The 25,239-nt window shown below is 43.3% G+C and overlaps 1 protein-coding gene across 3 annotated transcripts in view; it reads right to left on the reverse strand.

Annotated features, from left to right (window-relative positions):
- The window catches only part of FARS2 (phenylalanyl-tRNA synthetase 2, mitochondrial), a 204,330-nt gene that overhangs the window by 160,874 nt on the left and 18,217 nt on the right, over positions 1-25,239 (reverse strand). For 2 of the 3 annotated variants that reach the window (XM_081918264.1, XM_081918265.1), the window contains exons 2-3: positions 2,426-2,633; positions 1,177-1,809 (exon numbers count right to left, since the gene is read on the reverse strand). In XM_081918264.1, coding sequence (XP_081774390.1) covers positions 1,177-1,791 — 615 coding nt within the window. In that variant the 5' untranslated portion in view covers positions 1,792-1,809; positions 2,426-2,633. The remainder of the gene's footprint in view (positions 1-1,176; positions 1,810-2,425; positions 2,634-25,239) is intronic. The other variant, XM_081918266.1, reaches the window with a different exon arrangement.

The following is a 25,239-nucleotide window of genomic DNA, read 5'->3' on the forward strand; positions in this document are numbered from 1 at the left end:
TGGCTCATGATGGAGACAGGCCTGAATGCCCGTCTTGAGAGTAGAACTGCTTTTCTGTGTGAGAAGCAGAAATGCTGACAAGGCCTTAAATGAGCTAAGACAAAGCGCTATTGTAAAAGAGGTACAAGACTCCATGTAGCTTAGCAGTGCTGGGTGACCATCATGAATTCCTCCTGTACCCCAGTAAGGCTTGGTATCATTTACAGATAGGTAGCCGTGTTGAATTGCAACTTATCACCTAACTTAAAACCATGGAGACACCTGGTCTGAACAAAGACCTTGGATTCTTATCTCATTATACATGACAAAGCCATTTTTCACCTTCTCACCCCTTGCTTTTTCCTGTAAGACCTATTGCAGTCGTTAAGAGTCGTCAACAGGCTCATCACAGCTATCTGCCAATCACCCATTCCCACCACCCTTCTGAGTAATACCCCTCCCCACCTTCTCACTATATAGAAGGGTCTGGAAACTTCTGTTTCAGTGTATCTGAAGAAGTGTGCATGCACACGAAAGCTCATACCAAGAACTAACTTAGTTGGTCTTTAAGGTGCTACTGGAAGGAATTTTTTTTTGTTTTGGCTTGGTATCATGTTAGCCCCTAAAACAATGGGGAACTGCTTCTTCAGGTGTCTGTCCTGTGATTGACCAATATATTATTGTTTCAACATTTTTAATGTTTGCTGTCCTGGGCTCCTTTGGGAGAAAGGGGACAGTAGAAATGAAATACAGTGGTACCTCGGGTTACAGCTTCAGGTTACAGACGCTTCAGATTAAAGACGCTTCAGGTTACAGACTCTGCTAACCCAGAAATAGTAACTCAGGTTAAGAACTTTGCTTCAGGATGAGAACAGAAATTGTGCAGCGGCGGCGCGGCAGCAGCGGGAGGCCCCATTAGCTAAAGTGGTACCTCAGGTTAAGAACAGTTTCAGGTTAAGAATGGACCTCCAGAATGAATTAAGTTCTTAACCCAAGGTACCACTGTAAACAAATACTATCAATCCCCCTGAACCTGTTGAAGGTGCCATGATGGGAACAGCTAACATGGTGCCCTTCAAGTGTTGTTCAACAACAACTAGCATCATTCCTAATCATTCACTGGGCTGGGTGGGGCCGATGTGAACCAGAAGCCAACAATATCAGGGAGGACGCCATGTTGGCTAGACCCTTTCTTACCTCGTGGTCGGAGAAGAGCCGGACACCTTCTAGCTGGTGGAAGACTGGATAGTGGGTGCTATCAATCTGATCTCGACGGTAAACATCACCCACAACCAGAAAGGCATCGAGTCCCGAGTGCATCAAGTCCCACTGGTGGGCAGATGTGTGGGCTCTTAGGATGTGGGTACGATTCAGGTAGTAGTTATCCCCTTTCTTCCTGCTAGGGTGGTCTTTTGGAATAAGCAGCCTGTCAAAATTCTGCTCAACGGTGACCACCGGAGGCAAATCATCGTACACAGAGAAGAGCGGCGTCCCAAAGCGCCCAATATATTGCTTGTAGAAGTGGTCTTTCACACGCTCTTTCATCAGCCACAAAGGGTGATGCTTTTGGTTGTGCAAGTTTTCCCCCACCTTGGAAAGAATCTTCTTTGTGACATTGGTGTAGTCATCTGGGAGATAAGATTTGCCAAGAACTTCCACTGCGTCTGTTACGGAGGTGCTGGCAGCAAAACCTGAAGATATTCGCCGGCACCATGCAGGACTGAAACTGGAAGGTCTTCTTCCCAGAAGTCCCCATGATGGAACCATTCTGCCACAGCCAAGTATTTGCATTAAGTTTCTAGATGCAGCCATTGCAGGGTTCTTTGTATGCTGGAGGGAGTAGAAAATCAAATGCAAATAATGATTTCTGATTGCAGTACACACACAACCTTTGATATGAAATACAGTGGTACCTCTGGTTGCGAATGGGATCCATTCCAGAGGCCTATTCGCAACCTGAAAAGAATGCAACACGCGTCTGCGCACGTGCAGGTTGCGATTCGCCGCTTCTGCACATGCACATGACATTATTTTGCGCATCTGCACATGCGATGAAACCCAGAAGTAACCCGTTCCGGTACTTCCAGGTTGTCACGGGATGGAACCTGAAAACACTCAACCAGAAGAAAACGTAACATGAGGTATGACTGTATATGAGTTTTAGCCTACTCAGTCACAAAGAAAAGCTGATGAAATTATTCCATCACAGTTCTATAATGTAAGAAAATTACTAATGCTTTGGGAGTGCAGCAAAAAGTAGCAGTGGACCAGAGACAGAGTGGGGGGACCCTGTTGTTATTGTTAGGCAAGTGGGTTAGGAAAGAGTCCTCCCAGGACTTTGGGGAGCAGAGGCTACCAGATATGTTAAATAGCACTGTTCTAAATGGACCAAGAAATATGTTCATTTTAACTTCCCAATTAAAGCAAACCAAAGCAAAACACCTACCTTGATAAACAGCACCACTTTGGAACATCAGAAGATGTGCGCCTCTCAAATAGTGTTGATAAACAAGATATGCCCAATAGACGTTGACTGGTTGTATTCCAGATACAGTCTTTGAAAATGCAGCCAATAATTCTCATAGACGAGAAGCGATTCAAGGATAATTTATGTGGATTCTTCTGTCTCTCTGTAGGAGATTGCCAGCCAATTACTATGGGAAGGAGAAAGAGGTAAATAACATGAATGTTGAGTAACAAAGACCATGATCAAAAACATTTGTAATTTCTTCACAAAGCTTTCCATAATGGCTGATTGGGATGCAAAGCTGCAGTAAAAACTGAGTCATCCCATTTGTACTCTCTACTGCCTACTTCACCAAACTGTATACTGAACAAAAAGCCACAAGCTCACACCTTGTCTACCCACCCTACACAAAACTCAGACTGAGAGCCAGGGAGCTCATCTGAAGTCTGCCTCACTCAACCTCTTGCCTTCTTCTGCTGACCAGATGGTGGGTGAGAAACATTCCAGGAACTCACCTGCCCGTGCAGGAGAAGGCAAACACTACAACCAGTTGCTAGAAGATTACAAATGGCGGCAGCAGAAGACTATCCAGCTCCACATATTCCCTCATGAAGAGGATTATAAGTGACTCAGGCCTCAAATATGGCAAATTTGCAGGATAGGCCAGGTGTCAAGGGGGAGGGATCTAGGGCCAGTGCTAATGTTAGGCAGTGTGAGGCAATCGCCTCAGAAGGCGAATGGATTGGTGCAGTAGCTCCTGGCTGTTCTCCTGACTCCCTACCCCTGCCAGCCATTTTCCTCTGCTGCCATACATCCTGTCCTGCCCCCAGTAATCTGGGTGTCAGTCTTAGGTGCAATGGAGGAGGCTATTCCATCACTGGTGTTCAAAGGAGATTCACCTACAAGTCTAGTCAGCATCACAGTGTCCTTTAGCCCAGGCAGCAAAATGTCTAGAGAGAGCCCTAGAGGGGAGTCCCACAACCTCCTGGTCCAAGTCAGATGGATTCTCTGGGTTTTGCACCAAGATTCTTTTTCTCAGTTAACTATAACTACTACTATAAATGGTAAGCGTCTCCCAAATTCCTATGTTTCATTAGCACTCTTTCTTGGAAATCATTGCTGATGGGCTCCAGATGGACTATTAAATATACAATTTTTTGTAAACTGACAGGTTGGACCCAAATCCCTTAAAGCCGTTCATTTCTCCCTTCTGTCCAAAAAATACTTAATGGACAGAAAATCCCTAACAACCCTGAAATGCTGTGGAACATATGAGGAAAGTAAGGCTGCCTTCTTTTAGTGATCTGACAAACTTCTGTTGCGCAAGAGAAGTTCTACCAGTGTAACATATGCTAAAAACAAAATACCGGTAATAGACATATGGTAAAATTACCAAGATTGGGCATTTACCAAGCTGTTTAGCAACTCAACTAGGAACTTTTTTTTTCCAGCATGCAAACTTGTCTGAACATAAAGTTGTAAATGCTATAGTTGATGATATACTTTGCTTAAATCATCTCTGGTTAAAATGGGACATAAATTAGGAAAAGGTAACATGCAATTCACAGGCTATGCATAGCCCAAAGACATCAGAACTTTTTAAAATGGTGGTTCTAAGAAAGCTCTAATGTGCATTAACTATTACCATTAGTTATTTCTGGAAAGAAGAGGCTAATTCGAATTTTCTACCTTATTTAGTAAAATGTAATGTGCACCTTTCTGGCCAAATTATGTCGTGAAAATTAGAGTGTGCATTAGATTTGACGGCGCATTTACATTCGCCAGCAAATACTTTTTTGGTTTTAATGTTTTGAAAATTGAGGTGCGCATTAGATTTGATGGTGCATTAGAGTCACATAAATACAGTACTTCGGTTTTCCAGGACCGCCCCCATCCTCTGAACCATGCCAAAGGAGCATGGGCTAGCTATTGTAAGCAAAAATTGAGGTGCTCAAGTAAACTGGTACACTTGGGAGCAGAAGCTGTGCAGAATACAAAACTATCAATCAATCAAAATTTATTATACAGTCACAGACCGGTTAAAAACAAGCAGAATACCAAGAACGCTGTGTTTCTGACACAAATTCAAATAAAATACAGAAACAGAAACAGTGGGAGAAAGCCAAACCACACCTGAACTGGCAAAATCCTTTTATGAATCTTTGCAGGAGAAAACAGAAATGTGACAGTTAATTTCCTTTACTGTGTTGTTTGTCTCAATCAATAAAAAAAGGACAAATACCACTCAAAAGTCTCTCCTGGGTATTTTGATAAAGTAGGAGTGAATAATCAATTTTGTTCATCTCTATAAAATATACATTTAAAAAACCATTTCCCCCCTATCCATTCATCCCCACAGGACAGATCTTTATTATAAGGAATACCCCCACCCCCGCAAAGAGTCATCTAGTCCTAGAAAAAGGCCACCAGCTGGCATTTGGGAACAGTCAAGTTATCTAAATAATTGGCATGACCCTCAACAAACCAAGACGAAGTGCAGAGCAAGTTTTACAATCAGCACCCACAGAATGCTGTGGGTGGGGCGGGGGGGCAGATATCAGACTTGTTGAATCTACTTTGTTTTTTACTAAGATTCCAAGATCTACCAACCAGAGCCAGGCACCAAAGCAAAATTTTTAGAATCAAAAGAATAAGTACGTTTTGCATCTAGGAATTTGTAGTCAGCACTGCATTCATAGACTGTTTTATAAAAAAACGATGCAGAATAGCTGGACTCTTTCAATTTATTAAAACTTTCCAGGTTGGGGGTGCGTGGTCTGCTAGCAGGCAACATGGAGGCATAAATCTGCAGCTCTCCTAGACCGAAATGATCTTATGTCATTTCAGTGATAGGATAAATCTCCCTGTTTGCATTTCCAAGGGTAAGGATTCAAAGGAGATGCCATCAAGATTGTTGGAAACTTAAAACACCAAACAAGTCCAAAAACCTGAGTTGTCGGCAGTGAAACTGACATGGTTCTGATGGGTGGTTCAAGAGGTAGCAAGAGATTTTGGAACGGTTTGCTAATTTGGACAAATGCAACAGACTTATTAAGAAAACTATGTTTAGGCATAAGATGAAACGAGGTCTTAGTTACCCTCCTTTGTTGACCTATTACCAGGCTTGTCATTCAAAACAGTTGTTATATAAGGGGTCTTTCAGTTCCATGGCTGCAAGCAGAAATTTACTATAATTGTTGTTGTTGTTGTTGTTTATTTATATCCCACCCATCTGGCTGGGTTTCCCCAGCCACTCCAATCCATCAGGCCTACATGCCGTTCCATAAATTGAATATAACAGTGCTTCTGACCATAGAAAATCCCTTTTCTATGGAAGGTTGGACTAAATAGGCCAAAAAGACTGCCACCTTTAGAGTCAAATCTGGAATATAAGGAAATCAAGCAGGTTGATAAATTCCTTCACTTCCCAGGTTGGGAAGATTCAGTCCACTGTAGGCTGACAGATTTATTTAAGGATGGTAACCCTTTAAGACTGCAATAGATCACCCACATCTTGAGAGCCTTTCACCCATCTTGGCTTCAAGTATTGCAGATCCAGCACTCTACACAGAAGCGAGGCATATGTCAGACAAGCATTAAGAGTGGTATGAATAATCATGTATTCAGTCTGGCTATAATATGAAAGCGATGGTCTCTATTGTTTATCATGAGCTTACTGTAGAGATGGTTGGCACTCCCATGAGTGCTAAAATGGTATGAGAGTTAGCTTTAGGATGGGAATTTCTGCTGATGCTTGGGATGCAATGTGGCAGAATCCACCATACAAGTTCATTTCAGCTCATATTCAAGAAGCTGCATTCAAAGCGATTCACAGATGGCATTGGACACCACTTCAATCACACATAATAAATTTGGCTATCTCAGTGGAACACTGGTGAAGCTGTGGTGGAAAAGGTGGTCTTTATCATTTATGCTGGGGGCTGCAAATTAGTAAAACCTTTCTGAGAGGTTGCTTTTGCAAAAGCTTTGATCATCACTGGGCAAATACACCCTCTGACACAGCTCTCGCACCTTTAAACTGGATAGTACACAGAGGGCTTCTCTCTTTACTGCTTGACCAGAGGTGGCTAGCCATTGGATAACATCCCATTTTACTCTGAATGGCTGGTTAGATAAAAATTGGGACATGGCTCTTTCTGAATGTTTGGCATATCCGTATGAAGTGCAAAAGAAAAATGCCAAAACAGGCAAATCTGAAAGTGTTTTGGGTTCTTTCTTGACCTATGCTAATCTGGGTGGAGCCTTTTTACATACTGCTTTGTGGAGAGGGTATTTGCAAGTTTCACACTCATATCATGTACTAAGAAACATGTACATATAAGAAAACAAAGCAAAGCTAAAAGTGTTAATAATCATTTTCTTTACTGTACAAGGATAACATGACGGGTTTTATTGCAAATTTCCTGCTGTGGCACCAAATTTGTTACCAAGGGATTATGTTTGTTTGTTTGTTTGCACTGTTATTATCAAAATTGAAGAAAAATAATTATTTAAAACAACTTTCAAAAGAAACACTCTGATATAAACTGTGTTTGTAAAACAGAGATACAGTATTTTACAACTACCCACATTTTCACATGTACTGGAAAATGCAACACATTATTTTAATCTAAGTAGTCCTTTGCATTATACACACACTTAGGCTGTAGTTCTGCGGAGCCTCTTCTGTTTGGGAAAAAATCTGCAAATCTCCCCAGATATGCCAAAATGATGTATTCGCTTAATATCCCTGGGCACAAAGTAGGATAATGTGGTTGTGAAGAATGAGGAGGAAAGGGGAGGGGGGAGGAGTTGGGGGAGGGGTCCATGTACTCAGTACCAATAGTTCCGTAAGCATTTCTACAGTCACAAGTTTGCAAAGAATACGTAAGTTATGCCTTTTTGCAATTTCTAACGGCGTCTCAGAATGTTGCAGGCTGACTAGTTGCCTGCCTTCCACAAGCAGTATATTAATCATGACAGTATCACTGGCAACACTGTGGAAACTTTAATATGAAACAAGAAAACTGGGAGCCATTTTCCTTAATAAGATAATGAGCCATCACATCTTTCTAAGTAAAGCTTTTTAAATACACAATAAATAATATGTATTTTTGTGTGTGTGCGAGAGAGGGAGAGAGTAGAAAGCAACAATATTCATAGAAATCACAGAATTGTAGAGTTGGAAGGGACCATGAGTGTCCTCAAGTCCAACCCGCTGCAATAGACACAGATTTGCTGTTTCTCAGCTTTAGTTCCTTGTCTATGAAGCGTGAGCAATAATGGCTTACCTCACTGAATTATTATTCAGAAAGATCAGGAGAGCATCTTACAACTAAGAAGGTTATGCTATAATGATAACCATCATACACCAGATGGTTAGGGGCTCGGGTGGCGCTGTGGTCTAAACCACTGAGCCTTGGGCTTGCCAATTGGAAGGTCGGTGGTTTGACTCCGTGCGACGGGGTGAGCTCCCGTTGCTTGGTCCCTGCTCCTGCCAACCTAGCAGTTCGAAACCACGTCAAAGTGCAAGTAGATAAATAGGTACCGCTCCGGAGGGAAGGTAAACGGTGTTTCCGTGTGCTGCTCTGGTTTTGCCAGAAGCGGCTTAGTCCTGCTGGCCACATGACCTGGAAAAACTGTGTGTGGACAAACGCCGGCTCCCTCAGCCAGTAAAGCGAGATGAGCGCCGCAACCCCAGAGTCGTTCGCGACTGGACTTAACTGTCAGGGGTCCTTTACCTTTACTGTGTAAAATTTCTAGATACTATTATTGTTCTTTATTTTAAGGAAACCTCCATGTTCAGAGGCAGTACAGTGGAACCTCTGGTTACATACTTAATTCGTTCCAGAGGTCCGTTCTTAACCTGAAACTGTTCTTAACCTGAAGCACCACTTTAGCTAATGGGGCCTCCCGCTGCCACTGCGCCGCTGCTGTGCGATTTCTGTTCTCATCCTGAAGCAAAGTTCTTAACCCGAGGTACTATTTCTGGGTTAGGGGAGTCTGTAACCTGAAGCGAATGTAACCTGAAGCTTATGTAACCCAAGGTACCACTATACACCTGTGTGTACCAGATACCAGGAACAGTCAGCAGGAGATGGTCCCCGACACTGCATTCTGCAATCATGGTTCAGCCCTGCCCAGAGCTGCAACCTGAGGTCTCTTCAACAGGAGGAGCAAGAGGACCTTCCAGCAGACCTCCATACCAATAATGACTCTGAGGAGCCATCAGCTCTGGATATCCTTGTCCCAGGACTGGAGGTCCCCATGCCAGTTGCCTTTGTCTCAGACAACTCCCCATCCCTCATCTTCCCCAGGGCAGAACAGGTGGGGAGCCAGGCAAGAACGTTGGTGCTGCCAAAGTGCCCAACTAGCTGCCTATGAGGCTACTTGGGATGAGGGGGAAACCCTTGCTCAAATCATGCCCTGATGGACAGCCAGAAAAGGGTAATGCCTCTGGCTAATGTACAGGCTTGAAGTCTGAGAGCTGCTTCATCCGCGAAGCAGCAGCTCTTCTCCAAACAAGACACCTGCGTGTGAATTTCGGGAGCATTTCGTTGACTTCTCTTGGTTCTGATCCAATCAGGCAGCTCTTGTGGGTTTGTGGTTGTTGTTTGCTCATCCCCAGCACAAAATGGTGTTTATACAGTGGTACCTCAGGTTAAGTACTTAATTCGTTCTGGAGGTCCGTTCTTAACCTGAAACTGTTCTTAACCTGAAGCACCACTTTAGCTAATGGGGCCTCCTGCTGCCGCCGCGCCGCTGGAGCACGATTTCCGTTCTCATCCTGAAGCAAAGTTCTTAACCTGAAGCACTATTTCTGGGTTAGCGGAGTCTGTAACCTGAAGCGTATGTAACCTGAGGTACCACTGTACTGGGAAAACTGCAAGCCGTGTCAGTTAACGTTATGTACATTTCCACAACCAATCCAGAAAGGGGAGAAGACATGCAAGTTTCCAAACGGATTTTGGTTTCACAATCAAATTAAATTGACAGCTTTCAGGTCAGGAGAGGCAGGCGCCATTTAAGGTGTGTGCAGAGCTGCTGGTGCTCCTGCTTTTGTTTCAGCCACACAGTACCTTCCGGCTCTACTTAGCAAACGTACATTCAGTTGTGCAAAAGAAAAAAAGAAGAAGAAAAAAGGAGTCATCGCGAGCTCGAACTGCACCATTTATCTGTCATGGGTTCTTTCAAAGCGTTTAAAAGAAAAGGTTAGAGTGCTTCGGAAGAAGGAACTCTATTTTGCAGCCTAGAGGCACACTGCTTCTACCAGTTGGCAAGAGAAGGGCTGAAATATTAATAAGCAAGCAGTTTGTCAAGGAAATTATGCAAGGAAGCCTGGCCATTGTACAAACCAGCAAGCAACTTAAGACACAAGAAAGCCAGACATGATAATCCAGGGGCTTTCTGAAATGGGCTCCTGAACTCCTCTGCCTTTAGAAAGAAAGAGCTGGCAGGGAAATTTTAAAAGGGTGGGGGATTTGTACAAAAGCAAATCAATGCATTTTACAATAAACTCTTGTTCACACCAATATTAACCGTTGTTATTTGGGTCTCAATTTGACCCATACCAAAAAAGGGGTTTTTGACAGATTCAGACTAGGTGCAATGTCTTTGCAATCGATGTTGCGTGCGCATCAATGAACATGACTTGAAATGTGATCCGCCATGCCAGACTACGTTTAATATTTAAAAACCCGCAAAACACTTAAGAGAACTGTTATATGATGGGCAGAAATGTGGACCTTTAAAAACAGTTGAATGTTCTTTTAAAAATAGTAAGATTTATGCATAATGCACAGGTGTGCCTGCTTTTGTCTAGCAGTAGGCATCACTTAAGTATATAGACATTCTAATGGCCCTGCACTGAGAAACTGAATTACTGACAAAGCAAATTTGCAAAGGCGGAAGTAGCAGTGTTTCTGAAAGAGATACACTTCACATACCGCATTTCAAAAAACGGGGGCATTTCTGAATCTTTAGATTTAGCATACATTGCCAAGGGAGAGCAGTTGCAGCTACGGTCTGTTTGAAATTAACACCTTCCTTCCATTTTGAATGATCCTCATTCAAAACTCGTTCATATAATGAATATTAACAAATACAGAAAGTAGTACTTAGGCCGCTGTATTATGCATGGGTCTTTGATTATTAATAGCCCCTTTCTGCTTACTTAGCACTTTTTTTCCTACTGGAGTCTCAAAGTTCTGTACAGCTGCTATTTAATGATGCCTCCCAACAGCCCTGTAATATAATAAATAGATTGTTTAAAACAATTAACAGTTGAACCCAATTCACATTTCTGCAAACTGCAATGCATATGTGTGATGAGTAACTGATTGAAGGTGCTGCTTCTTTGGGGAAGGAAGGAAGGAAGGAAGGAAGGGAGGGAGGGAGGGAGGGAGGAAAGGAAGCTGCGTAGACAAATAGAGAACTTCAGTTGGAGATCCCAAATGCCCAATGTGTTTCATTTTATACCTGCTGCAGTGGCACTGTTCGAATGTACAAACATTTAACTCAAATTATATATGGACTCAGGGACGCGGGTGGCACTGTGGGTTAAACCACAGAGCCTAGGACTTGCCGATCAGAAGGTCGGCTGTTTGAATCCCCGCAACGGGGTAAGCTCCCGTTGCTCGGTCCCTGCTCCTGCCAATCCAGCAGTTCGAAAGCATGTCAAAGTGCAAGTAGATAAATAGGTACTGCTCCAGCAGGAAGGTAAACGGTGTTTCCGTGCGCTGCTCTTGTTCACCAGAAGCGGCTTAGTCATGCTGGCCACATGACCCAGAAGCTGTACGCTGGCTCCCTCAGCCAATAAAGCGAGATGAGCGTCGCAACCCCAGAGTCGGTCATGACTGGACCTAATGGTCAGGGGTCCCTTTACCTTTACCCTGTTTGCCTTCTTTACTCAGTGTGTGATTGCAAATGCTGAGTGATATCCCATTAAGAGACACTCACAGTAGACCACTGAAAGCAACTCTGAGCATGACTAACATTAAATATCACCCGCTATGTATAATCTGAATGCCACACGCAGACACAGAGGTTCAGAAATGACAGAAAGTGGGCTTCTTGAAGATAAACGCACATATAATTCCTAACTTTCACATCAGGTAGGCTAGTGGTACCAAGATCTGAAGCACATCACTGATGTCAAAATGGAGGTGCATCTGTCACGGCTAAAATGGCCGCTGTTTCTTTAATGCGAATAAAGCTGGGTCAGCATGACTCAGCGGTCTGCACCAAGTTGTATATATAAAGTGAGAAATGTTAGTTTGTGCTGAGGCTGGTGTTTGGGTTGGTTGGTGCTGGTGTGTGGAGTTATTCAGTCGTGTTTTTGCACAAAGACTTTTAAGAATAAAACTCTGCAAGGATATTCTCGTGGACTCTTTTTGTGCCGACAAAGGGTCCGAGGACCAGGCTGAAGAGGCAAAGGGAGGTCAGAACCTTTTCCTCCTTTTTTTTGCTTTTTACAAACACTGACAGGTTATGGGCCCAGTGTTTCTGAGCATGTGCAGAGTGCAAAACGACTGACAGCATCTCAGCAGGGAGCTGGTGAGTCCTGGTGGTGTATGGAGCCGGTGGCTGTGCGTTGGAGCAGTTGGTGGCAAGCTGTAACTGTCTGCAGCGACGCTGGAGCAGCTAGGATCTGAGGACCAGAAAAGCACTCAGCGTCGGCTACTGGAACAGTTTGAACTGCTAGAGGACCACAGTAGGCGACTCACAGAGCGGCTACACCAGTTGCAGAGCCAGGCGGGACCTGAGGGTCAACAGAGGCAGCAGCTAGAAGCCAGTGAGTGCCAGCCAGGACCATCTAGTGGGACTCTAAAGAGAGAGTCTGGAGAGTTTGCTGGAGGCCCCACAGAAGGGGCTCAGCAAGCACCAGCAGAGATGGCAGATTTCCAGTCTTCCCAAGTTGTAAATATTGGGGGAGGCATCCCTTTTGAACTTCTCTCAGAAAGCAACTGGCTGAGTTGGTCAATTAAAATGCAGCAGTTGTTAAGGAGAGATGGACTATGGGACTGTGTTGAAACTGAGGTTTTGAGGACTGACTCTGCTGAGAAAAAACGGCTAGATGAAAGGGCTCGTGCCCAAATTATGCTGTGTTTGAGCAACTCTCAGTTATTGCATGTAGCAAATGCCAGCACAGCGTTTGAGTGCTGGAATTTATTAAGGGCAATGCATGTCAGAGAAACTGCTGGAACTATAATTTCTCTGACCAGAAGGCTGTTCAGGACTGTTATGAAAGAAGGTGAGAGTTTGGCAACTCATCTTCAAACGCTGAAATCTCTGTTTCTTCAACTACAGCAGAGAGGTAAGCGTTATGATGAGACTGACCAAACCTACATTATTCTTTCAAGTTTGCCTGAAAGCTGGTTGCCCGTGATTAACAGCATGGAGAGTATGCGTCCCCGAGATCTGACCCTTGAGTATGTGGTTGGAAGATTGACCGAAGAAGCAGAAAGAAGGTCAGATAAACAAGCTGAACTCCAAGAGCGGAGGAGTTACAGTCGAGGGGGCCAGCAGCAGAATCTGCCAATGGAGCAACGCCAAGGTTTGGACTTGGCCATGGCAGTGAGGAGATGCTATAGATGCAACCAACCCGGGCATCTCCAACGTCAATGCAGGGCAAGACTTCCAGGAGACGATGTGGAGCAGAGACAGCAATCAACGCAGAAACGTAAGCAGAAGGGGTTCTCTTCAGAGAAGAAGAACACGCGTTCTGCTCAGTTTGTTTCTGCATTTTCTCGAGAGGAGAGGAAGATACCTCGAGGAACATGGTTGCTGGACTCTGGGAGCAGCAGGATTATCTGCAACAGTCGGGAGGACTTTAAGACCCTGGGGAAGCCAGCTGATGGAAAAGACTCAATTTATCTTGCTGATGGCCGTAGAAGCAAGATTGATGGCCAGGGAACATGTTTCCTGCAGTGCTTGAACACTACTCTACCAGAGACTCTGTTTGTCAGCAGTTTGGACTATTGTTTGCTGTCTGTAAGCTGTTTGATTAATGCAGGGTATAGTGTTAACTTCATACGGGATGGCTGTCTGATAAAGAATGGAACTCAGGTATGTGGCCATGCAAAGTTGGAAAATGGGTTATATGTAATGCAGGACAAGCCTGTTAAAGCAGCCCAGGTGGTTCAGGATAATTTGCCAGTTCATAAGGGGTGTGTACATGAACTGCACAGAAAACTGGGTCACGCCAATTTCCGTGTGCTTTCAGAGATGCAAAAGGTGTGCAAGAACCTAAAAGTAAACAGCTGTAACTGTTTCCTAGATTGCAATGTATGTAAAATGGCCAAATCTAAGAGGAAGCCTGTGGCTTCTAAAAGTGACAGAGTATCTAAAGAGGTTTTAGAACTTGTCCATTGTGACGTGATAGGCCCTTTTCCACAGAAGACTGAAGGAGGCGCCAGATATGCTTTTCTGGTAATTGATGATAAATCACGTTTTAGTTGGTTGTTTTTGTTAAAGCAGAAATCTGAGTGTTTCCCCACATTCAGAGAATGGGTTGCCCAAGCTGAAAAGCTCTTCGCTCGCCCTGTTGTGCAGTTGCAAACAGATAGGGGTGGAGAATTTCTGAACAAACAATTTGGGACATGGTTGCGACGTAAGGGGATCACTCATCGTTTGACTAACCCTTATAGCCCTGCTGAAAATGGTCTGTGTGAAAGACGTGGGGCTGTAATACAGTCAGTAAAGGACTGCCTGCTAGTGGATGCAGGATTGGGTCACAACCATAGGCTGTGGGGCGAGGCTTTTCTGACAGCGAACTTTTTGATTAATAGAGCCTGGTCTAGCTCTATAAAAGATATTCCTTATCGTGTGTTGTTTGGGAAAGAACCAGAGTGGACAATGCTCCATAACTGGGGTGCTTGGGCACATGTAAACATCCCCAAAGCTCAGCGCCAGAAAGGGTGTGCTAGAGCGCAGAGACTGCGGTTTGTGGGATATCAGTCCTATGGCAAAGGGTGGCGTTTCAATTTACGCCCAGGACGAGTAGTTCTGTCACGAAGTGCAGACTTCGCTGACCAGGACAGATGGACTGTGATCCATGCCAACCCAGATTGCCTACTGCCCCTGCAAGTAAGAGAAGAGGCTTCTTCTCAGCCATTGGCAACGCAGGAGCAGGAGGAGGAGGAGGCACAGATTTCCCCAAAAGATGTGGCAAAAGATAATACTTCTCTAGAGGAAGAGGAAGAAGAGCCAGAGATAAGGGGGGAAGAAGAAGTAATAGTGCCTAGGCGCTCCCAGCGTTCAAACAAGGGTGTACCTCCTCAGCGTTTGACCCTAGGAGGAGTGAGAGTATGCAATGTGAGTTGTGTGGAACCACAGTTATAATGAAGTCTTAGACTTACCCCCTGGGGAACGTGCTTTGTGGGAACAAGCTATGAAAGAAGAAATGGACTCTTTTAAACGTAACAAAGTGTTTGAGGTCATAATGCCGCCACCTGGTGGCAGAGTGGTGTCATGCAAGTGGGTTTACAAAAGGAAAACCCTTGCATCTGGGGAACCACGTTTTCGAGCCAGATTAGTAGCCAGAGGGTTCACTCAGATTAAAGGGGAGAGTTATGATGAAGTGTTTTCTCCCACTGTAAAGAGTGAAACTTTTCGCTTAATGCTTTCCATTGCTGCTGTAAGACAACTAGCAGTGCACCATTTTGATGTTGATGCTGCATATCTGCATGCAAATTTAGACCATGAAGTATTAATGAGACAACCCCCTGGGTTTGAAGAGGAGAATGGTGCAGTCTGGCGTTTGAGAAAGGCTGTTTATGGTCTCAAACAAAGTGGAAGGTGTTGGAACCAGTGTTTAAATGAAGCCCTTGTAAAACTTGGTTTTAAAAGGAGTGTGGCTGATCCATGCCTGTACACCAAGGGATCAGGCAACAAATATCTAATGCTCTTAGTCTTTGTTGATGATTTGCTTGTGGCAGGGAGTTCCACAGATGAGATCCAGAAGCTCACAAGTCAACTGGAAAAGAGGTTTAAGCTTAAAGCCTTGGGGCCTGTAAGCAATTACTTGGGAGTAGAAGTAAGGCAGGAAGCTGATGGAAGCTTCCTATTGAGTCAGAAAGAGAAAATTCTTTGTTTGATAGAGCAGTTTGGCATGGAAAACTGCAAGCCAGTTCAGACTCCCATGACACCAGATTTCCCAAAGACAGTGTGTGATGATAAATTTGATCAGCCTGAGTTGTATCACTCAAAAATAGGATCACTGTTATATTTAAGCCAGTGGTCAAGGCCAGACATTGCATGTGCTACAAATGTTCTGAGTCAACGTGTATCTAAACCCAGTACTGCTGATTGGTGTGCTTTGAAAAGGCTTATCAGATATCTAAAGGGGACATTAAATGTATGTTTGAAGATATCTAGTACACAAGACGAAAAACTAGAAGTATTTGTTGATGCGGACTGGGGAAGCTGTGTAGCTACCAGAAAATCTACAAGTGGAATGGTTATGATGTTTGCCAATTCCATAACTGGATGGAGGTCAAAGAAACAAGGATTTGTTGCAACCTCATCCTGTGAGGCAGAATATGGGAGCCTGTCGCTAGCATGCAATGAAATCATGTGGTTTATACAGATACTAAAAGATCTAAATTGTAAAGTTGATTTGCCTATCCAAGTGTATGAAGATAGCCAATCGTGCATTGCATTAGCGGGCTCGGAAATGATGAAATCCGCATCAAAACATATTGCTATCCGTCATGCGAATGTTAGAGATTGTGTACAGAATGGGGTAATCAAACTGGAGTATTGTCAATCACAAGATAATATTGCTGATTTGTTCACCAAGCCTTTGCCAGCAACATGCCATAATGAACTGATGACAAAACTGGGTTTATGTATATAATGTATGTATGTATTGTTTCTGTTGGGGTTTTTCGCATTTAAAGAAACAGAAGGGGTGTCACGGCTAAAATGGCCGCTGTTTCTTTAATGCGAATAAAGCTGGGTCAGCATGACTCAGCGGTCTGCACCAAGTTGTATATATAAAGTGAGAAATGTTAGTTTGTGCTGAGGCTGGTGTTTGGGTTGGTTGGTGCTGGTGTGTGGAGTTATTCAGTCGTGTTTTTGCACAAAGACTTTTAAGAATAAAACTCTGCAAGGATATTCTCGTGGACTCTTTTTGTGCCGACAAAGGGTCCGAGGACCAGGCTGAAGAGGCAAAGGGAGGTCAGAACCTTTTCCTCCTTTTTTTTGCTTTTTACAAACACTGACAGCATCATCACCAATGAATCACAGGAAGGCTAATGGATGGGTCATAGGGTCGCTGATGTGATAGTAAGCTGAGAAGTTTGGAATGTGTTATTTAAGCCAGAAGGTGTCTGTATATGAATATAGTCAATCCAGGCCCTAATGTTCTTCTGAAAGTAGCTATGTTGACAGCCTGCGAACGCTGCTAATGTCGAGCAACAGTGTTATTTGTAGAGCTCAACAGGTAAATTGCACGACTGCTTTATCACTATCGCTATTTGCAAGCTGTTTTGTGAGAATAACCTTGCAAACTGATGCACAACGCTTCTTTTTTATCCTTTGCATGGGAGTAAATCTCAGCCATTGGATTTGCAAAATGGGGCTCGCCATTGGCATTTGTTTAGCTGGATCTTCGGGATTTCAAAAAAAAAAAAAAATGTGCTGTATCTTTATCAGTTACACAGCACAGAAAATCTGCCCAGCAGGTGACTTTAAGAGTGCATTTCCACTTTCCTGACTGTGAGCTGCCCAAAAAAGGGCAAAGTGACCCCTGGCACTGCAGACAAAGTCTGGGAGGCCATCCAAATTATGGCAGCCTGGCTCCAGATGTCCATGAGCATCGACACTGTCCAGAATGTCTGTAGTGCTACGTGATACCGGAGCTATCATCCTCTATTTCTGAGCTAGGGGAGCTGCAGAAGCTCCTTTGTGCAATTCTGCATCTTTTAGCTAGCATATAGGAGAGCAGGGAGATTGAGTTTTGAGATGCTCTTCAACTGACACACACACCCTTAAAAAAAATACAGGGTGGGTGGGCGGCAGAATCCTCTCTATAGTGTACAAGTGAATTTCAACAAAGTGTGATCTGACGCAATCTGACCAGCAGAAGTAATTCTGCGCACCATAACACAACTTTTAGATTTGTGGTAGTCTGCAAAGGCAAGGAGGATACTGGAGAACTACCCTGGTGATTCACCAGCAAAACTCTTCAGGAGTATGTTAAGTTGTGGGTGAACATATCAGACGACACAGTGATTCTTCAAACAAGCTCTTGTTTATTCACAGGCCAGAACAGAACTGAACTGAAGGGTTCAGCCAGCCTGCTTATACAGAGCTCCACTACAACGCAACAGTAACAACTTTCTGTAACTAGCCAATCACTGAACGTCACTTTCAATTCCTTATTTGCATATGTGGACCTGAGTGAAAACTATCTACAGTATCCCCCTGCTGGCCCAGGGTGAGAACTTCAGGACATAAGAGAGTAGATCTCCCTTAACTGGATTCTCCCTGCCTTCTTTTTTGCCACCTCCCTGATTTGCCATGTAAGAAGCACCAAGGGTCTTGAAGCAGGGACTGCAAGCTAGGCACGGGTGTGTTATTCCCTATGCCACAGTACTCCTAAAGCGGAAGGAGATATTCGCCTAACCCAGCAGTTCTCAACCTGTGGGTCTCCAAATGTTGTTGGACTACAACTCCCATCATCCCTGAGCTCTGGCCTTGCTAGCTAGGGGTGATGGGAGTTGTAGTTCAACAACATCTGGGGACCCACAGGTTGAGAAAGGCTGGAATCCCTCCTCTGCTTACAGCAGTACCCATATAATATGCAGAATTCTACACATCCATACCATCTCCTTCAAGTACAAGTACAACTCATGGCTGACCCTCAAAGAATCCTAGGAAATGTAGTTTGCCCCTCAAAGAGCTGCAACTCCCAGCACCCTGAACTACAGTTCCCAAGATCTTTGAGGGAAGAAGTCATGTACAAGCTGGAGCCATTTTGTGCAGGGGTTCCATTCCTGCATGCATTGGCAGAGTGCATATGAGCACGCCACCGCCACCCCCCGCGCCTTTCTGCCTTCTTCCAGGACCAAAAGGACCTGCATGTCAGTAATCGCCTGACATCAAATGGAGAAGAGCTAATAAAATTCAAGGCCAATCTGTTTCCCATTCATAGTTTCAGCAGTCCTCTCTGAATTATGGCATGGAAAGGATAAAACAATTAATAAAACTGATTTAGTTATTATATAAAAGCTAACCACTACTCTCAAGCCTACTGGAAAGTTATGGGGTGCGAGGTTGCAGCTTTTTATTTCTTTTCCAAATGCTAAAGACATATTAATAGGATTGGATAAAAACAGGATCAGAAAAATCAGGTATGAAGGAGAGAGAGATAAACAATGAGCTTCATGAATGAGTGGGGATTCAAACCATGGTTTCCTGGGTCATAGTCCAACACTCTAACCATGATGCCACACTGGCTTTTACCAACCTGATTAGGTTTTTTTCTGCTGGGACCAATGGGAAGGAAAATAAGTAGGCCAGCCCCATGGCTGGTGTACTCCCCACCCCTCCACCGAATCCAGGTTGTATGTGTCAGGGGAATGGGTGGGGCTCTCCCAAGAGACTAAAACCTCTCCTGATAAGATACCTGCATGACTTTTTGTTGTCTCCATCAGACCACTAACAGAGGAGAAAGAGCAGTCATGGATGTTTCCACAGCTGCAGTGAGGTAGACACACTGGGTGGACCTCCTGCTCTGCACATGAAGATGAGAGATCTACAAAAAATGCCCTCCCAGGTACCACAGAACTGTGTCTTAAATGGCTACTACAGTGGTACCTCGGGTTACATACGCTTCAGGTTACAGACTTTGCTAACCCAGAAATAGTGCTTCAGGTTAAGAACTTTGCTTCAGGATGAAAGCAGAAATCGTGCTCTGGCAGCGCGGTGGCAGCAGGAGGCCCCATTAGCTAAAGTGGTGCTTCAGGTTAAGAACAGTTTTAGGTTAAGAAGGGACCTCCCGAACGAATTAAGTACTTAACCCGAGGTACCACAAACACTGTTATTGTTTGTCCGACACGTGAAAACTTGGAAAACCCAACCACAAAAAATGGCAGAACGCTGAAAAATCTTTTGGAATGAGTTAAATGTTTTTTAAGACAAGGCTTTACTCACTTAAAATGTGTAGCATGAAGATCTTTATGTAAGACTATCTACAGCCTTCAAGAATTATAATTCCTGCATATGCTGAAGACCAGACTTTGCCAACCTGCTTTCCTCCAGATGTTGTGTTTTTATATTGTAAACCACCCTGTGGTCCTTGGATGAAGGGTGGTGTAGAAATTTAATAAGGTAAGATATAACAACAACAACAACAACAACAACAACAACAGACACATTTAGGAGCTCAAATAGCAAACCACCTGAACATAAACACTACAAGGTTCTGTCTATGGGTTTATGCATCTGATAAAAGTGGGCACAAATCTATGAAATCTTACGCCCGAATTCCTTTCTTAGTCTTTCAGGAGCTTTGGGATTCTTTGCTGCAGTGTCACCTTGATATTCAAGTGACTTTGGGGAGAAATCTAACTTTGCCAAGTTTTGTCAGGTTTGAGGTGAATAGCTATTACGTCTTACATAGTTTCTCCCTAAATTAATACCCTGGCAAAATTCAGTCCAGGATCTTACATCGGTACCTCTCCTATTTCAGGGCTGCAGCAAAGCCAGTGCCGAGTCAGCTCTACAGAAGGTAATGGTTTCATTGTAGAAGATGCTTTAGTGCATAAGTTTATTCAGGCTTTGGTGCAGGAAGGCATAATATTTGATCAATAACTGCTCAGTCCTCAAGGCAAACACAGCAGGATCAGTACAAATGGGAGGAAATGGAAGCCAGGAGCCAGAGCTACACAGCCAAGTTGTCTTTCCAAACCCTACAATTCCAAATTTTGGAAGGGAGCAGCTTGAAGAACAGAAACAGTCGAACAGGAAGATGCGTATTTAACCCTTCTCCCAGCTGCTGCTGCTGCTGCTGCTGCTCCCTCCCCACTGAACCACAATTCCAGGCACTTCGAGATGGCCTGTCTAATGAAGATTCATTCTGATTTATTAGCAGTGAGGTTAGATGATGGTACATCAAAGCAAGTGTTAGCCGGCACTTTCTGGTGCATTTCCACACCACTTTTCTCAATGCGAAAAAGCAAAAGTCGATTTGCTGCACGAAACCTCTGAATCAACTACAGTAAGGCTACAACTTGGGCACATGTAACTTGTGCACATTCAGCTACACGTGTGGCAAAAAAATTCAGAATGGGATGTAAAGGGGGCAGGGTTCTTGGGGGAAATGACTTTAGCAATCCCATCCGCCACTGAACCCACTGTGAATGAATGAATGAATGAATGAAAGAAACTTTATTCGCATCAGCCATCGGCCATAGAAACAAAGGAACATTGCGACATACACAGAACAAAATAAAAAGTTGATTATATAAAACACAGTTTAGGGTCCTGAATCAGCAGTCAATTGGTGAACCTTATTCTGATTGCCCCAGCTAAAAACCTTGCAACCTTTGCTGTCATCTGCTCCTCTTGATCTGCCAGGAGAAAAGACACTGTGGCAGTGGTTGGGTGACCGATTGTGTCTTGACTATATGCGATTTTGGCTTTCGGTGTGATCCCCGGAATGTAAGTACTGTATAATTGTGCAACCTAAATTTTCTGGTACGTGACTGACTCCCATTCAAAAATAGAAGCGCCTTGTGTTTCTGTCACATACAAGAAACACACATACAATATAAACACACACACACACAAAATTTTTTGTTACAACATTTATTATTACTTCACCAAAATACTAACTTTATAAAATAGATAAAGTGAAGGTGAAAGAACTCAATAAAGAGAATTTAAAGCCCTTGGGTAGCTTACATAGATACAGTAATTGCTCATCTTAGCATTAATGGTATCTAAGTCAATCATATTTTACTCTTCCATTCTCTATATGGGGAGATGACAAGCAGAGATGTTAGGTTAAGGACAATAACAGAGACACCAAAGTGGAACACAACGCAACTGCTTTTGGAGGATATTCTATTATAGAACAGTTTGTATATGTACTAATGCGATGCCAAATTATATAAAAAATTACCTGGTTTGGCTACGCCTCATATTCATTTCATTTGGTGGGTGACCTTCTCTGCTACTGCAATTTTCCACACATTTTCAAACAAAGCACATATAAGAGAGGAGCACACATGGCAGATGTGACTTTGCCATAATTGAAAAAAGCTCATCTAGTACTGTACTCTGAGAAAGGGCTCTCACCTGCAGAGTTCATTGGTGGAACCTGCAAAGCCGTTTTCAAAGTATTTTTAACCAACTATAGGCTAATATTAAAAAAAAAATCAGTTACTGCAATGCTGAGGACATATTTAGGCTATCAGTGAGATGAGCAAACAAATATAAAGCCAGAAACATTTTTTCCAACAATGTTTGGGAAGAAGACTCACAATCACTTGGATCCTGCTCCTAAACTAAGCTATGTTCTACAAACTAGTTAAGCATACAGGCCCTCTGGACATGGTTGTTATTAAAACACCTTTGCATTCCAACCTTCTTTTTCAAATAACTCGGGATAACTGATATGGGATAACCCTATTTTACTCTCAAAGCAATCCTGCAAGATAATTTAGATTGAGTGTGGTTGACTGGCAAAATTCATCTCAGTGAGCTTCACTGCTAAGGAAGGAGCCGAACCCAGTTCTTCTTGGCCCACAGCCAGCACTTGCTTTACTACCCTGCATGCTCAAAGGCACTCTGCTCTTTGTTATTAAGCCACACATTCCATGACTGAGTCTCAACACTGGATGTTCCCGTGTCTGAGCCCTGGCAACACCTAGCTCAAATTGAACCCAGCAGTAGGATCACCCAAAAGTGTCCAAATGAAAAGATGGTTGTTGTTTATATCAACGCCATAAAATCCGAAGTGCTTTCGCAGGAATCAACTCTGATTAAAATCTGGTTAGAATCAACATATTCAATTTGAATTTAACGAATTCATCAGTTGATGTCTTCAGACCTACATATTAGCAGCTGAATTGCAGCTGACCCTGTATTTCGTAAGAGCTGGAATTTATTAAAAATTATTAACTTAGCACTGTACAGCAGCCCAGTTACATAGCTAATGTTGCACCACTCTCATTTAAAATGCTTTATTCTCTCCCTGGATCCAAAAGATGTAGCGAGTAGGTTAAAAACTGTATGAGAAGCATTAGGGGAAGATTTTATTTCCTACATAAGCTATCAAGAGATAGTCCCAGAATGAGAGTTAAGTTAATGTTCCATGGATGCGGCTGAATGTTTTCGCTTGGCTGAAAAATGTCAAACTGTGGCAGAGAATATGAAACAGCAGCGGAAGGGGACAAAACCTTAACTAAAACTTATTGGGCTGTTGAAATCTTAATTCTCTTTTCTCAATTGCACATCCCACGCATACAGACTCCTTCCGAAGCTGAGGATATTGTTGGCTGCGAACAAATCATTTAGGCTGCAGTCCTAATCCCACTGACCTGGGGGGGCATCCTGACTGAATTCAGCAGAACCTGCTTCCGAGTAGACACAGGGAGGATTGCGCAGTTAGGCTTCCATATAAAAACTTTTGGATGTACCATGGCCTGTGCATTATCGCAGCCAGGGACTGCTGAATTTTGTCCCTATGTGGATCACTGTTACTGTGTCATATTGCTCCTCCCTAAGCCATATGTTCAGTATTAAAGACTTAAAGGAAAGTTCAGAGAACTGTATTCCCACAGCAATTCTCTCAACCTTCCTAGGACCTACACTACAGTGTTACCTACAATCACCCAATTTTTATTATTATAATAATTTATAATTCTTTTACTTTTTCAATTAATATGCTGCCCTTCATCCAAGGATCACAGGACAAATACACACACACACACACACACCATAGTAACAAGCAAAAGCAATACCCCCTGCCAAGAATTTGCGTCTTGGCGAAAACCTGTTGTTATAAAGCCTAAATCAGGCACCCCAACCCCCTCAAAACCTGAGTTCCCTCAACAGAAGGACATTTATTAAGTTTCTCATTTCAGTGGCTTTAAGATTCATAGCTCTACAGGGGTGGCAGTTCATTCGCAATGCCAGGGTCAGCCTTTCAAAAGGTATCAGCTATCATAACTAACATCTGCTTAAGACTGTGAGACTAAAATTTGCATATGCAGAAAAGCTAAGTTTAACCAAAATATTACAGCTCCTTGGCAAGCACACAAAAGTCTGAGGCTACGATCCCACACATACATGGGAGCAAGTCCCTCTGAACTTACTTCTGAGTAGATATGCATAGCACTGCATGGTTGAGCAAAAATGTTGCGATCCAAAAATATTTGCCATATGAGATATAGGATACTATTTTTTCTCTTTTCAGCCCCCAGACAGGTAATCAATCAGTACAGTAATAAGCACACAAATAATGGCTCTTGAAAATGATGGTGTGCATTTTCTGCATGACTTGCTATCAGCGCCCTCATTTATGTGTTTAAATCTATACAAACTCAAACACCACCTACTATACATGCCAACACATTGTCACAAATACATGTTAGGTGGAATGTAAACCCTGACTCACGCTGAAAGGAACACTCATCACAGTAGGGTCCCCTAACACCATCTAGAGGGTGTCAGCAGACAATACAGGCAAGTGAGAAATTAAAGGGGGAGGAAGAAGGGGGAACAGGAACATAGACAAATAGATTTGTTTCTGCAATGCCTTCCGCAAAAGAAATCACAGCACATATACTGTCCCAACACTTTGTTTGGGCTGCATTTTCCCAGGATGTATTTTTTTTTTAATTCACAGCAAATTATCTAGGTGAAAGCAACCCCCACTTTTACCTAAGTTTAAACTGCCCAAGATGCCACCATTCTACTGACAGGGTGTTTACTTTGCCCATGTAATGATAACAAAGAAAAAATGGATGCCTTATATTGGACGTAAACTGAAAAATGAAGAAAAGTGCATGTGTATTAAAATGCAATAAAATAATTATTACATGTGAAGTAGAATCTACCCAAAATTCCCACTCACTTAATATGGTGGGTTATTAGCATTACCTCAACTCTGAGTCGAAGACACTGTTGGCTAGAGATAGCAGCGATCTACTGTAGTATATACAGCTTGCAGATTTCCCAATGCAGATTTTTTACCCAGTGTTGTAATTCTGATTCCACCTTTAGTCTTTTTACACTTCCTTTGAGGTCAACCTTTCTTGCTTATGTACCACAGACTATCATTCACTGACGTACATGCTTTGTAGGGGCAGCAGCATTTGCTTATTATATGAAAATTCAGGACTTGACTAAATATAAGTTCCTATTTCCTTGTCCAAGTGTGCACATTAACAGGTGTGGTGCTCTCATTCAACAGGTACACAAATCGTGTTAATGTTGAAAACTGTTTTTCAACCAATCCTTGGAAATACAGTACTGCTCATGTTGGCACAAAAGTTCTCATCAATATAGGTAGTAAAGGTAAAGGACCCCTGGATGGTTACATCCAGTCAAAGGTGACTATGGGGTTGCGGCGCTCATCTCGCTTTCATGCCGAGGGAGCTGGCATTTGTCCACAGACAGCTTTCCGGATCATGTGGCCAGCATAACTAAACTGCTTCTGGTGCAACGGAACACCATGATGGAAACCAGGGTGCACGGAAATGCTGTTTCCCTTGCCGCTGCAGTGGTACCTATTTATGTACTTGCACTAGCATGCTTTCAAATTGCTATGCTGGAAG

This window comes from Podarcis melisellensis (assembly GCF_964234715.1).
Source record: "Podarcis melisellensis genome assembly, chromosome: 7".
NCBI classification, from domain to species: Eukaryota; Metazoa; Chordata; class Lepidosauria; order Squamata; family Lacertidae; genus Podarcis; species Podarcis melisellensis.